Source organism: Schistocerca piceifrons, chromosome 3, assembly GCF_021461385.2.
Source record: "Schistocerca piceifrons isolate TAMUIC-IGC-003096 chromosome 3, iqSchPice1.1, whole genome shotgun sequence".
NCBI classification, from domain to species: Eukaryota; Metazoa; Arthropoda; class Insecta; order Orthoptera; family Acrididae; genus Schistocerca; species Schistocerca piceifrons.
Window position 1 is genome coordinate 31,271,855 of NC_060140.1, and position 14,097 is coordinate 31,285,951.

Consider the following 14,097-nt stretch of genomic DNA (forward strand, 5'->3'; position numbering starts at 1 on the left):
CCTCCAAAATTTTCAAAAAGGGGTCTGGGCAACCTGGAAGAAAGAAAACAGTGAACATAAAGAAAACAATATTCGATCTGCGCATGAAATGTGTACTATTGCAGAGGGGTTAACAGCAGTGAAAAGCTTATCTGTCATTATGAACTTCCCTAACTCACTTACAAAAATTCAGAAATACAATTTTTTACTTGATGTTGCTTGCAAATCAGTGGCAGAGTAGGCTATAATAGTTGCAATGAAAGGATCTCTGAATTTAAATGACAAATGTATTGCAGGAATATATTAAGACTTTGTAATTGCAATAAAATTTTAAACTCAGTTTGCCGAAACTTCTGGGGGTTTTTTTTTTTTTTTTTTTTTTTTTTTTTTTTTTTTTTTTTTTTTTTTTTACTAATGTACCTTTTCTGTGAAACCGTTAATCCCAGAGCAATGAAACTCTAACACACAGTTGTCTTGTCACATGTGAATGAAGTGACTTTTTTTTAGCTTCCTAGCTATATTATAAAGGACCAGTGACCCCTTAAATTTTAAAAATATGCTGAGAAAACAGGTCATTACTAAAACATTTCTAAAACTTACAGATTCACTTTACTAGTCTTTAAATTACAGAGAGTGTAAATGTATGGGGGGGGGGGGGGGGGGGAATTCAGTGTGCTGCTGTTAATATTTCCTGAGGTTCTTTGAAAATAATCTGTTTAACATGGTGGAGATACAAGGTACCTTCTGCTTTAAGATGTCACATTAAAGGTGGATAGTTCTGATCATTTCTTCTAGTGATATCCTTGTGAAGTTGACCACCTATCCACATTAGGCTGACGTTGGTCTTCAAACTTCTCATTGATCTTAGAGAGCTATTTCATGATTTCAGCCTTTGGCTAAATGGAGGACTTCATGCTCTCTTTGTAAGAAATCGTCTCCCATCTAATTATCACTGGATTGATTCCAACCAGGCAGTAGAACTTCTCTACAGGAGTATGTTTTGGAGAGCTAGTGATGAGTCTGCACAATTAATTGAGGGTCAATCCATACGAATTGGTCCAGTGATGGTTGCTTTTAATATTTTAATTTTTTTATATGTGATTGCCCTATATTTGAGAAGTTCAAAACAGTTTTTAAAATAATTTATCTTGTACCTCTACTGGATGGTGGTCATTTTTATTTGTAGGTGTGTGACGATTTTTCAGTCTGAAGACATTAGCGAAAATTTGAATATCTCTGTGCGGGTTAAGTTACAACATTGAAATTGACATGACTGTTTTTAGAAAAGTGTCCTCTACAACATTGTCTATTACACAAAGTACCCTAAATTCAAAAATAACCAGTCAAAATGACCTCCAAAGTTTGGTATCCAAATTTTCAAAAATCCTTTTAGGCCGAAAAATAAAAAAAAAAGTAATTTATGAGACAGTATTTTTTTCCTATAGTTAGATATCATACACTACTGTCCTCCTATAGAGCAAGAACATTTACAAATGTTTCCTTAACTTTTTATGAAATTTTGAAATTGAATCATTTTTCTATAGTTTGTGGTTAGTTATCTCAGGTGGGACTGAATATAAAAATATGATTTTTGCACAGGTTGTACACCTGTATGATAGCAATGTACTGTAAAAATTTCAATATCGATATCTGACTGTGAACAAAGATATGAATTTTTGAAAATTAGGAGATAATTCACATTACTTTACAACTGATCTTATGGCTGTTGCCTATTTAAATGGTTTATTGTTTCATTGTAATAAAATTTGTGACATATATTTAGTTAACACTATCACCCAATGTTCATTCAGTTTATTTATTTTTAATAATGCAATTTTAAACAATAGGAGCATTGCCTTTGTTCTTTGGTAATAAAAATGCCCATTTATGTTTAGGTTTATTGTCAGTAAAGAAGTGTATTATTGCTGTGTGTTGCATTGTAGAAGCACATTATTTCTGGGTGTGGCATTGTTGTAGTCAGTCTGTTCTGAAACCTCTGTTAAGAGTGGATATACATACTTCATTGAGAGTGTAGAATGTCTTACGTGCTTTGTTCTGTGTGTAATTTGTAATTAATTTTGAGAGATTAACTGGAATGCAATAGCATGGATGAACAGTGCTCTGTTGGATAGATAACAAGTGAAGTGTGTCACAAAAAAGTTTATGGTTCTGTTTCAAAAAACTCAAAAAATGTCAATGACGTTGATGAAGTTAGACAAACTTTGTTTAAATTTCGAGTAAGTTCTTCTGTAACATCAGTGTGTGAGTATCACGAGAAGAAATATATTCTGAAATATAACCACATTTTTGGAAGAAAGTGGTGTGATTCACTTAAAGTTCATAAAAAGCCTATTGCTAAAGGTTTGAGGGAAATAAAATGTGAACATTTGTCCTTGTCATGTGAGAGTGAAACAACTTCCCAAGTGAAACACAATGTGATTCCTGGAAATTCCCTGTGCCCAAATTGTTACTCAACAATATTTGTTGTTATCCAGAAGCAGAATCATGTAACCTTGTTAATGACATTTATATTCCTAATGAGGAAGCTGTTAGCATATTGGATTTTGCTTGTTCTAAGTTAAACATTTCTCCTGCTTAGAAAATAATAAAATTAAGCAGCAGAAAAAGAAAAGCAGCTATTGAAAATAAGGTACAACAAATTTCAGACAAAATTAGAAAAGACTTGGAATCATGCTTTAATAATACAGATACCAACATTATTTCTAAAGAAAAAGAAAACCTACCACCAGCGTCATCTGCAACTGAATATTTGAGCTTAATAGCGAAATTAAAAATTAAATGTTCAGTGACATCTAAAGAGGAAAAAGTTAAAACTTTAAGTTTGCTCCCTGAATCATGGTCAAGACAAAAAATAGTTCATGAATTAAACGTTTCTCATCATTTGGTTAAACTAACACAAATATCTGTGAAAGAGCAAGGCATTCTTGCAGCTTTAGGAAAGAAGAAAGGAGGAAGTATAAGTGAAAAAACAATTAAAAAGATCCAGCAGGTTTTTGAAGATGATGAAAACAGTAGAGTGTGCCCAGGTTCCAAAGACAGCAAAAGAGTTGTTATAAATGAAGTGAAAGTAACAAAGCAGAAACGACTAGTACTGTCAAATTTAAATGAACTTTATGTAGCTTTCAAAAATTCTCATCCTGAATGCAAAATAGGAAGGCCAAAATTTTGTGACCTCCACCTTAAGTGGGGTATTTTGGCTGGATTCGCAGGGACACACTCCATATGTGTTTGTCTGTATCACCAGAATGTCAAACTGAGGATTGCAGGTGCAAAACTCAGTGATCTTAACTACAAAGAGTTGCAAAGTTTAATGATCTGTGAGACTAACAGTTATGACTGCATGATGAGTCTGTGTAATAAATGCCCTGGTGAGGAAACCGTTCTTGAATTGTTTCACAAATATGATGAGGAAATGCCAGACAGTATTACCTTCAAATAGTGGGTCACAACTGACAGGGCATAAATGATAACAGTGGTTAAAACTCAGGAAGAGTACTTGGAATCTTTAATTGATAACTTACAAAAACTCAAAAGTCATCACTATGTTTCCAAAATCCAAAGGAAGTTTTTGAAGGACATAAAAGCACAACTTCATGAGCCTGAATGCATAGTGCTAGCTGATTTTGCAGAAAATTTTACATTTCTGATTCAGGATGCAATACAAGTGTACCACTGGGTCAATGACCAGGCAACAGTAAATCCTTTTATTCTCAACATTAAAAATGAGAAAGATGAAGTTTGGAGTTCTTCAATTTGCATTCTAAGCAACTACTTGGAGCACAACACTTTGGCTGTACATGTGTTTCAAAAGTGTGTAATAAATTACATAAAAGATAATTTTCCCAAGGTTAAGAAGCTGATACATTTTTCAGGTGGAAGTGGTAGTCAGTATAAGAACAAAAAGAATTTTTCAAATCTGTGCAACCACAAAGTAGACTTTGGGTTGGCAGCTGAATGGCACTTTTTTGCATCTTGCCATGGTAAAATTGCATGTGATGGAGTAGGAGGTACAACAAAATGTGAAGTAAGCAAAGCCAGCCTACAAAGACCAACCAAAGACCAAATTCTCACAGTACATGACATGTATGTCTTTTGCAAGGATAATATGAAAGCAGAGACAGCAAAGGACTTGGAACAGCAGTTGAACGGAATGGACAGTGTCTTTAAAGGAGGATATAAGATGAGCATCAACAAAAGCAAAATGAGAATAATGGAATGTAGTCAAATTAAGTCGGGTGATGCTGTGGGAATTAGATTAGGAAATGAGGCACTTAAAGTACTAAAGGAGTTTTGCTGTTTGGGGAGCAAAATAACTGATGATGTTGAAGTAGAGAGGATATAAAATGTAGACTGGCAATGGCAAGGATAGCGTTTCTGAAGAAGAGAAATTTGTTAACATCGAGCATAGATTTAAGTGTCAGGAAGTCGTTTCTGAAAGTATTTGTATGGAGTATAGCCATGTATGGAAGTGAAACGTGGGTGATAAACAGTTTAGACAAGAAGAGAATAGAAGCTTTCGAAATGTGGTGCTACAGAAGAATGCTGAAGATTAGATGGGTAGATTACATAACTAATGAGGAGGTATTGAATAGAATTGGGGAGGAGTTCGTGGCACAACTTGACTAGAAGAAGGGATCGGTTGGTAGGACATGTTCTGAGGCATCAAACGATCACCAATTTAGTACTGGAGGGCAGTGTGGAGGGTAAAAATCATAGAGGGAGACCAAGAGATGAATACATTAAGCAGATTCAGAAGGATGTAGGCTGCAGTAGGTACTGGGAGATGAAGAATCTTGCACAGGATAGAGTAGCATGGAGAGCTGCATCAAACCAGTCTCTGGACTGAAGACCACAACAACAACAACAACAACAACAACAACATGAAAGGCATTACCTATTTTCTGATCAAGAAAGAAGTAGTGTACTTGCTCTATTGAGGCTAATAGTGTATGATATCTAAGTATAGGAAAAAAATAGACTCTCATAAATCACTCCTTGCTTGGTATTTTTGGGCCTAAAAAGTGGATTTTTGAAAATTTGGATACCAAACTTTGGAGGTCATTTTGACTGGTTATTTTTGAATTTAGGGTATTTTGCGTAATAGACAATGTTGTAGAGGACACTTTTCTAAAAACAACCATGTCAATTGCAATGTTGTAACTTAACCCAGTGTAGAGAGATTCATATTTTTGCTAACGTCTCTAAACTGAAACATCGTCGTGCACTTACAACGAAAATGGCCACCATTCAGTAAAAGTGAAAGGTAAAATTTTTTTAAAAGCTGGTAATTACATATAAAAATTAAAATATTTAAAAATGGTCAGGCAACTTAATTTTTATTAGACCACTTCATTTGTATTGACCCTTGAGTGTGATCTCAGCTTGATTAGCATAGGGATATTTGTGCTAGATGGCAGAGCCATCTTTGCCAGTGGAATAGCAAACTGCTAGTGCTTTTGTTTTTTCCACTTGTGGTTTTTTTCCTACAATTTTGTAAACATTATTGTTTCTCTCGCTGACTTTGTAAACATTAAATAACTTTGCACTGAAAGTACTAGGTGTTTCACAAGTGTGTTAAGGAAATATTCACAACTGATTCATGTGAAGCTGATGTTTCTCAAGATGAAAATAAATCTTTAAAACAGCTGAAAAATCATTCATATAAGAAAATTTATATAACAATTTAACAATTTTTAAGTGGAATTATCATTGCATAAGCATAATATCGTGATAAGTTGTGTATTCTGTTTGTCTCACTGTTGGTATTTTATTTTTAGATGTCTGCTGCAAGTCCAGTTGGCACACTAGCTTACATTATTGATGAAGAGGCATTATTAGTCCGCGTCAACAGTGGATGGCAGTATATAGCAGTAAGTGCAATGTCTTAGGATATAGTCAACAATATTTATCCTTTGAGTTACATTCTTCGCATATTGAAAGAACAGTCTAAGGGTCAGGAGGCTGTGACCCTTACAGGTGCTGGATGGAGTGCTGGGGGCCTATCAGGTGCTGTGGGTGCTATTGAGACAGTATTAGCAAATTATACATTGTGATTCTTGAGTTTATCCCGGCATATTTGATAATCAAAATATTCATGGGTGTACTGCCGGTCTATAGTGTCCAACGCGCACAATATTTCGGCGATCATACACGTCGCCATCATGAGGTGAACTGATGGACTGAGCTCCTGTGACCGTGCCGGCACGGTGATCCGTACGCTCCCACCCCCAAGTTCACTCCGGTCGCAGAAATTGTTAGTGTCGTTGAACAGGTTGAAGTTCGACTTCCGCCAGAATCAGCTGAGGAAATACGTCGTGAAACTTGTCGTGCGTTGACGAAATCCTAGCCGATGAAGTCAAATATCAGCAGTAAAGAGAGGGCGACCATTCGTGATCTGAGAGAGTGCTCTGAAACTGTTGTCTTACCGGCTGACAAAGGCAATGCTACAGTTGTTGTCTCCCATAAGGACTACACTGATAAGATGCAGAGCCTGCTAAATGATGATTGCTACCGGAAGATCAGTGTTGACCCTACAAAGAAGGTGGAGAATAAGACGAGGTCACTTCTCAAGGACGCAGATTTACCGGAGGGTGACGCTAAGAAATTGTTACCCAAAGGTCCGGTACCGCCTAGACTATATGGACTCCCGAGGGTTCGCAAAGAGGGGGTACCATTACGCCCCATTGTCAGCAACATCAGGGCACCTACATATTTGTTGCCCAAATACCTGACGGGAATATTAAGTCCTTATGTGGGTAAATGCCCTCATCACATCCGTAATTCCGTGGATTTTGTTAAACGCCTTGATAGCTTCAGGTTGGATGAGTCAGATATCATTGTGAGTTTTGATGTCGTTTCCTTGTTTACGAGGGTACCCCTGCGAGAGTCACTAGAATTGATTAGTCAGAAGTTTGACGAGAAGACAACTGAACTTTTTAGGCATGTCTTGACGTCCACGTATTTTTTTTTTTTTAATGGAGAATACTACGAACAAACGGAGGGAGTCGCCATGGGTAGCCCACTCTCACCGGTGGTAGCGAATTTGTACATGGAGAGCTTCGAGGAGGAAGCCCTGTCGTCATCCGAATGGAAACCTACTTACTTTTTCCGTTACATGGGCGACACGTTCGTCATCTGGCCACATGGTATGGATAAACTCCTTGACTTCCTTACACATCTAAACTCCATACACCCCAACGTCAAATTCACTATGGAGACTGAAACGGAGGGTAAATTACCTTTCCTTGACATCTTGGTCAAGAGAAGGGCTGACGGCACCCTAGGTCATGGTGTGTATCAGAAGACAACGCACACTGATCTGTATTTGCACGCAGACAGCTGCCACCACCCATCACAGACGAATGGGATACTTAAAACTCTAGTACATAGGGCGTGCACTATCTCTGATGCAGAGAGTCTGCCCCAGGAATTGGAACATCTGAGAACTGTATTTAGAAAAAATGGGTACTCAGAGTGGCAGATTCAACGTGCTCTCCACCCAACCACTACATCACAACCTGTGGAGATGGATGAAATCACGAGGGAGGAGGTAGGCACTGCGTTTATTCCATACACAGGTGCACTTTCGGGGAAAATCGCCCGCATTCTGAAGAAACACGGGTCGGAACTGTGTTTTGTCCTTCGAATAAAACTCGTGCACTGGCGGGGAGCGCCAAAGATGACCTCGGTTTGAGGAAGGCCGGCGTGTACCAGATTCCGTATCAATGCGGCAAGTCGTATATTGGTCAGACGATGCATACCGACGAGGATCAATGCCGTGAACACCAGAGGCACACTCGACTGATGTATCCGAACAAGTCGACGGTCGCTGAACATTGTTTGTCGGAAAATCATGCTATGGAGTATGAACTCACGTGGATTATGGTACAGATGTCGAGATACTGGGACAGCGTTGTTAGAGAGGCCATCAAAATTCGCACCAATAACGACCTCATAAACCGTGACTGTGGCTATAATCTTAGCAAGGCTTGGGAACCAGCGATTGGGTTAATCAAGAGTAAATCGAGCAAACGTATAGTTGTGACGACCACGGCGGACAGAGCCATCACTCCGACATCATCTCAGACGCCGTCGCAATCTGTTCCACCGGGTGACAGTGGCGCGGGGCGCGGACAGCGGAAGGAGCGCGCCGCGGGCAGAGGGTATTTAAATCGGCCGCCGCCGCAACTGAACCCAGTTCCCTCTGAGCAACCATAGCGTACGGATCTCCGTGCCGACACATTCACAGGAGTTCAGTCTGTCAGTTCACCTGATGATGGCGACATGTATGATCGCCGAAATATTGTGCCCGTTGGACACTATAGACCGGCAGTACACCCGTGGATATTTTGATTAAATTATACATTTATTAACTTTAGTTTACAATTGAATTGTCTCCTCCTCCTCCTGCTCTGCAGCAGCAGCAGCAGAGAGGAGGGCTGGAGATGCAGTAAGCAGCGTGGAATGCGCTGATGCGCACAGCTCAGCAGTGTCTCGAAGCCGCTCACATAGCATGAGCGGCACCGTGCAGGGTAGCTGGCAGCAGGCATCGCTCATCTGGTTATGATGCCTAATAGCTCGACAACACTTTTGACTATAATTTTGATGATGAATAGGTCCACGGTCTTTGTGGAATTTTTAAATGGAATCATTCCACTTTTGGCTGTTAAAACGTTATTTGTTGTGATTACAGTTTCGACATGTGGTCATTTCCAAGCATTGTGGAATGTTGTAAACTACTCAGTAATATAAAGCTTTGACATGCTTTGCAAGAACAGAGGCATGTGGTCTTGTGTTGTGAATTTATCTGCTGTTCCGTACACTAAATGCATTATTTCAGCAGCTTTCTAACATGTGTAGTACAGTTCTGAATTTATCTGCTTTTCCATACACTAAATGCATTATTTCACCACTTTCTAACATGTGTAGCAAATGGATCAGCAAATAAATTTACAATACCACATACTACTGAGCTTGCACGGTGTGTCACAGCTTTATATTATTGAGTGGGTTGGAACATCTGACAATGTTTGAAAATGACCAATGAAATTGCAGTCATAATAAATAATGTTTTAACTGCATAAAGTAGAATGACTTCATTTGAAAACTTTCAACTTTGGCTCAGTCGTGGACATCGTAGGGGGTGCTCCCAGCAGCCATACGTAAGATGACGATGGTAGTGCAGCCTCTCCACCAGAGGAAGGCCACGGCCGCCAGTGTCTGCTCACAGATGCAAGTGGGGGTAATTGACAACTGCTGCACCTACCGAGTACAGTGACAGTGTGACAATGCATCGAGCACCACAAGTTTTGTGCTCAGTGAGTCAGTGGTAAAAGACTTAAGACACTGGTGGACAAGAGGCCAGCAGCTCACAGTGGCAAGTCCAGCAGACATGGGTTGTTGCTGTCTCGAAGGTAGCAGTGATCTGGTGAACAGAAGTCAGTGCATCACAGGTCCTGCCTCAATGCTGGATCCCTGCAGGCTTGGAAACCCTAGTATTAATACTTGTCTGCTGGAGGCAATGACGTTATGTCTCAGAGAGGATGAGTGCACTTGGCCGGGATTTTTAGGTTTGTCAGCTTTCTTCGCTGCACTTCAGTGTCCCGACTGTAGCTTTCAGCCTGCCACTTTTCTGTAATATCAGTGGGCTGAAAGACATTCGGTGTAAGATTTACATGTTTCTGCAGCAGCTACTATCTGCTGTCAGAGGGCTTTCACTGTGAGGTCATCTTGCCTAATTAGCAATTCAGATATCTCACTGGGCACTATGTGACAATGGACTGGGTTGTGTGCCACAATATTGCAGTATCATGTCTTCTGGCTATTTGACATTCTGGTTACAACATAGTGCTCGAGTCTGCCTCAGCACTAGCTGGGAAAAACTTTAAAAATGTTTACGTTTGCTCAGTACACCATTCTGTGACTCAACATGGCGTATCAAAAATAACTCTGTCACTGTTATGACTCCATGAAAAATTTTAAATGTAAGAATGGTTTAAAAAACTCATGCTCCTCAGACATTTCTGAACAATGTGTTTGGGTTGAAACATAAAGTTTGTGACATAATTATAAAATCAGAGAAACAGAAATGTGTTGCAAAATCGCTAAGTAGGCCCTAAATTACCAGGAGGAACACGCAGGGAGAAGCCTTTGTTGTTTATGGACATGGAATGTAAGGTGCTGCTCAGAATTGCAATAAAATTTTAAATAGATAGTATGATTATTCTTAGTAGGCAGTAATGTGACCACCACCTATGTTTCACATCAGTGTGCAGTAACCACTTACAGGCACCAGGTGGCAGCACTAACAGCAGAGGGTTTTAAGCATGTTGTGGGGGGGGGGGGGGGGGGCTAGAAAACAGTGCACTCATTGTTGTAGTGCAGAAGTGAAGTATTTTATCTGGAGTTCAAAAAAGCACTATCATCGGTTTTTGATGAAAAAGTGGAAGTGTTTACAAAGTTTGTAAACTGTTCAAGTGGTTAAAGTATATAGTGCATTGAATGGCACTATCCAAAACTGGTGCCAAGAGAATGGTGATGCACCACAGACCACAGATGAAAGGGATGGACGGTGGCTGCAGAGATGAGTACAAACAAACAGACAGGCAACTGTTGAGCAACTGACTGCACAGATGAACTGAGGGGCTACCAACAACGTCTTGTGATTGAACACTGGTGGGTGTGGGATCCTGCATCAGGTGCCTGGTTCATTCTGACTGCTCTTCATTGACCCCGAAGGCTGTAATTTGCATGCCAGTACCACAGCTGAATATCCATTGTGTGACAACATTTTATGCTCCATGGGATGGATGCTCATGGGCATGTACTGTATGAAATGTCTGAAAGGAAACACCCAGTCACAAAAAGGAAAAAAACTATCAGTTCTTTGTCTCAACAGTGCAACAAGCGAGTAATGAAAGGTATATTATGCATGAAGTGCAGTTTCTGACTGCACGAAAAGTGCACAAAAGTAAGTCTAAAACTCATAAACGACGATTCTCCGTGGACGTGCCCCATATGTTTACAAAGTGAAACAACCCACCTAGAAAATATGATCAAATCAAAGGACGAAATAATCAGACTGCTGCAAAGTGATATTAAATCGCTTAGAAGTGAAATTGTGTCTCTTAAGGAAGCAAATGCAAAGTTACAAAGTGATTTGGCACCCTGTATTTGTGGGAATCCAGTACCAAACATGGAAAAAAAACTGCAAAAATTCTAGTGTGCAATCTATGAATCCTGTGCCTAGTGTGGAAAGGAACAGTGAAAATTATCATGGGAAAAAGACAATTGAAAAAGACGCAGGGTTTTTAAACTGTGGAAAATCTGTAAGTAAATACAGCTGGAAAACAGTGACATATAATAAAAGGGTGAAACGTGAAATTGCTTCACAAAAGCAGAGTAACAAAAATGAGATTCTTTGTTATTGGCAATTCTATACTAAATAATGTGAAATCGATGTTCGCCCTGGTATCTGACCTCATCAGCTCAACAAACATTTTTAAAAATCTCTTAAGTGGAAAACAGTCTACAACTAAAAATGGGAACGATCCAAAGACCAATTACGAAGGTGTTTTTATTCATTCTGGGACGAATTCCATACGAAGCAGCAGTCAGGAAGAAATTGTAAGTGAGACAAGAAACATCATTTTTTCAGCCAAATCATTGTACACAAACTCAAGACTGGTTATAAGTGGAATTCTGCACAGAAGGTCAGTAAGCAACATAAACAGTGCTGTCAGGGAACAGTGCGATGAACTCACGCAATATTCGTTGACCCCAACAAATTTTTAAGTGACAGATACTTGGGAAAGGATGGCGTGCATTTAAACAGACAATGGCTCATTTCAGTAAAATGGTTACAGACATCTGTAAAATCATTAAGAACAAGGGAAACTGATACCGTGTGGCGGGGGTGAAAATTCAAAAGTAAAAATTGAAAATAAAAAATATCTTCCAGGCATAAATTCCAGTATAAATATAAGTACTAAGGATGGTAAGTTTCAGAACTCGTGTTTAACTTCAAACCTGACGGTATTTCATCAAAATGTACAATCGCTATCCAACAAAGTAAACGAATTTCAAATTTTGTTAGAAAACGACATGAGAAACACCTCTGTATTATGTTTTACTGAACATTGACTTGACAAAGAGAAACTTCATATGCTATGCATTCCAGATTTTGTATTGAATAGTTATTTTTCTCGGAAGTTGTATAAACAAGGTGGTAGTTGCATTTATGTTAAAAATAGCATAAATTTTAAATGTATGCCATATGTAGAAAAATTATCCATAGAGGAAGATATTGAGGTAAATGAAATTGAAATCACGGACGAAAAAATTGCTATAATTTGTCTATACAGGCCGCCAACTGGCAATATTAACATCATGTTAAAGAACCTTGAAAATATCTTACACAAGACTACACAAAAAAATAGAAAACTAATTATATGTGGGGATTTCAACATTGACTTTGCAAGTGAGTCCAATCAAAAAACTGCTATACTGAACCTCTTAGCAACTTTCAATTTAAAGGTTCTTGTAGAAACGCCAACACACATCACAAAAACCTCAGCCACAATCCTTGATCAAATATTTACAAATGTGCACTTGAAACATACAACACAAAACCACAATACAGGCTTTGAGGACCACACAGCCTAAGAAATTAGTATAAGATTAGGAAAACCATTTAGTTCAACTGAATGTCTAACTACTACATCTAGGAAGTATAATGACCAGAATATACAACATTTCCTTAACTATCTGTGTAAAGAAACTTGGGAAGACATCTATGAATGTAAAAGTACAAATGATAAGTTCAGCAAATTCCTAAATAGTTTTAGCTGTTATTTTGAACTTTGCTTTCCAGACAGTCACAAAAAAGGATCTGAAAATAACATGGGTCACAACAGGGATACAAATATCTGTGAAGAAAAAGAGATTACTTCATGAAATATCTAGACAGCACAACACATCCCCAGAATTTGATTCCTATTTTAAGAATTACAAAAAGATTTTAACAAAAGTCATAAAAGAAGCAAAAAGAATGGCAAATAGTTCCTTCATAGCAAATGCACAAAATAAAATGAAAGCCATATGGAACATTGTAAGTCATGAAACAGAAGTAAAACGGAGAGAGTACCAAAATATCAAACTGAACGAAAACAGTTCCGTAATATCTGATCCCTAGCATATAGCAAATAATTTTAACTCATATTTCTCTGAGGCAGCTGAGACTCTGGTGAAGCAAAACTTTCAATATGCTGTCACTGCAAATCAGATTAAAACTATCCCTAATAACAAGTCTCTCTTCCTATATCCAACAGATGAACAGGAAATGCTAAAAACAATAGGGGAGCTAAAATCAGAATTTTCCTCTGGTACTGACAACATACCAGACAATATCATTAAAAAATGTGCACCCTTAGTAGTTAGGCCCATGGTAGACATATGCAATAGTTCACTTTCTCAGGGAATCTTCCCAGAAAAGTTAAAAATAGCTAAAGTGAAGCCATTGTACAAAAAGGGTGAAAAAACACATATAACAAATTATAGGCCAGTCTCTCTACTATCTGTTTTTTTCTAAAATAATTGAAAAAATCTTTTGTAAAAGACTCGTAGATTTCATTGAAAAAAATAAACTTTTCTCAGCTACACAGCATGGTTTCTGAAAATGTAAATCCACTGAGACAGCTATTATTGATTTCTTAAATCAAGCTTTAAATGCATTAGATAAAAATGCACACAAAGCAGCAATATTCCTAGATCTTTCAAAAGCATTTGACATCATTAACCTTGGTCTATTGCTTAGAAAGCTAGAAAATGTTGGTGTCAGGGGCCCAGCCTATGAGTGGGTAAAGTCATATCTACAAAACAGACACCAAATAGTTGAAGTCTTCTACAAAGAAGGAAAAATTTAACTTACTATCAATCAGAAAAACAGTGTGTTAAATACGATGTGCCGCATGGTTCCATACTGGGACCAATCTTGTTTTTGCTGTTTGTAAATGACCTGGAACCACCCAACCCTAACTGTAAGTACATTAAATATGCCAATGATACAAATATACTTATCAAAGGAAAGACCCCAGAAGA

General features: G+C 38.4%; 1 protein-coding gene across 1 annotated transcript in view; it reads left to right on the forward strand.

Moving 5' to 3' along the window:
* Window positions 1–14,097, forward strand: part of LOC124789721 (collagen alpha-1(XVIII) chain-like) — a 971,515-nt gene that overhangs the window by 913,420 nt on the left and 43,998 nt on the right. The window contains exon 22 of the mRNA XM_047257171.1: window positions 5,778–5,870. Within this exon, the coding sequence (XP_047113127.1) occupies window positions 5,778–5,870 (93 nt within the window). The remainder of the gene's footprint in view (window positions 1–5,777; window positions 5,871–14,097) is intronic.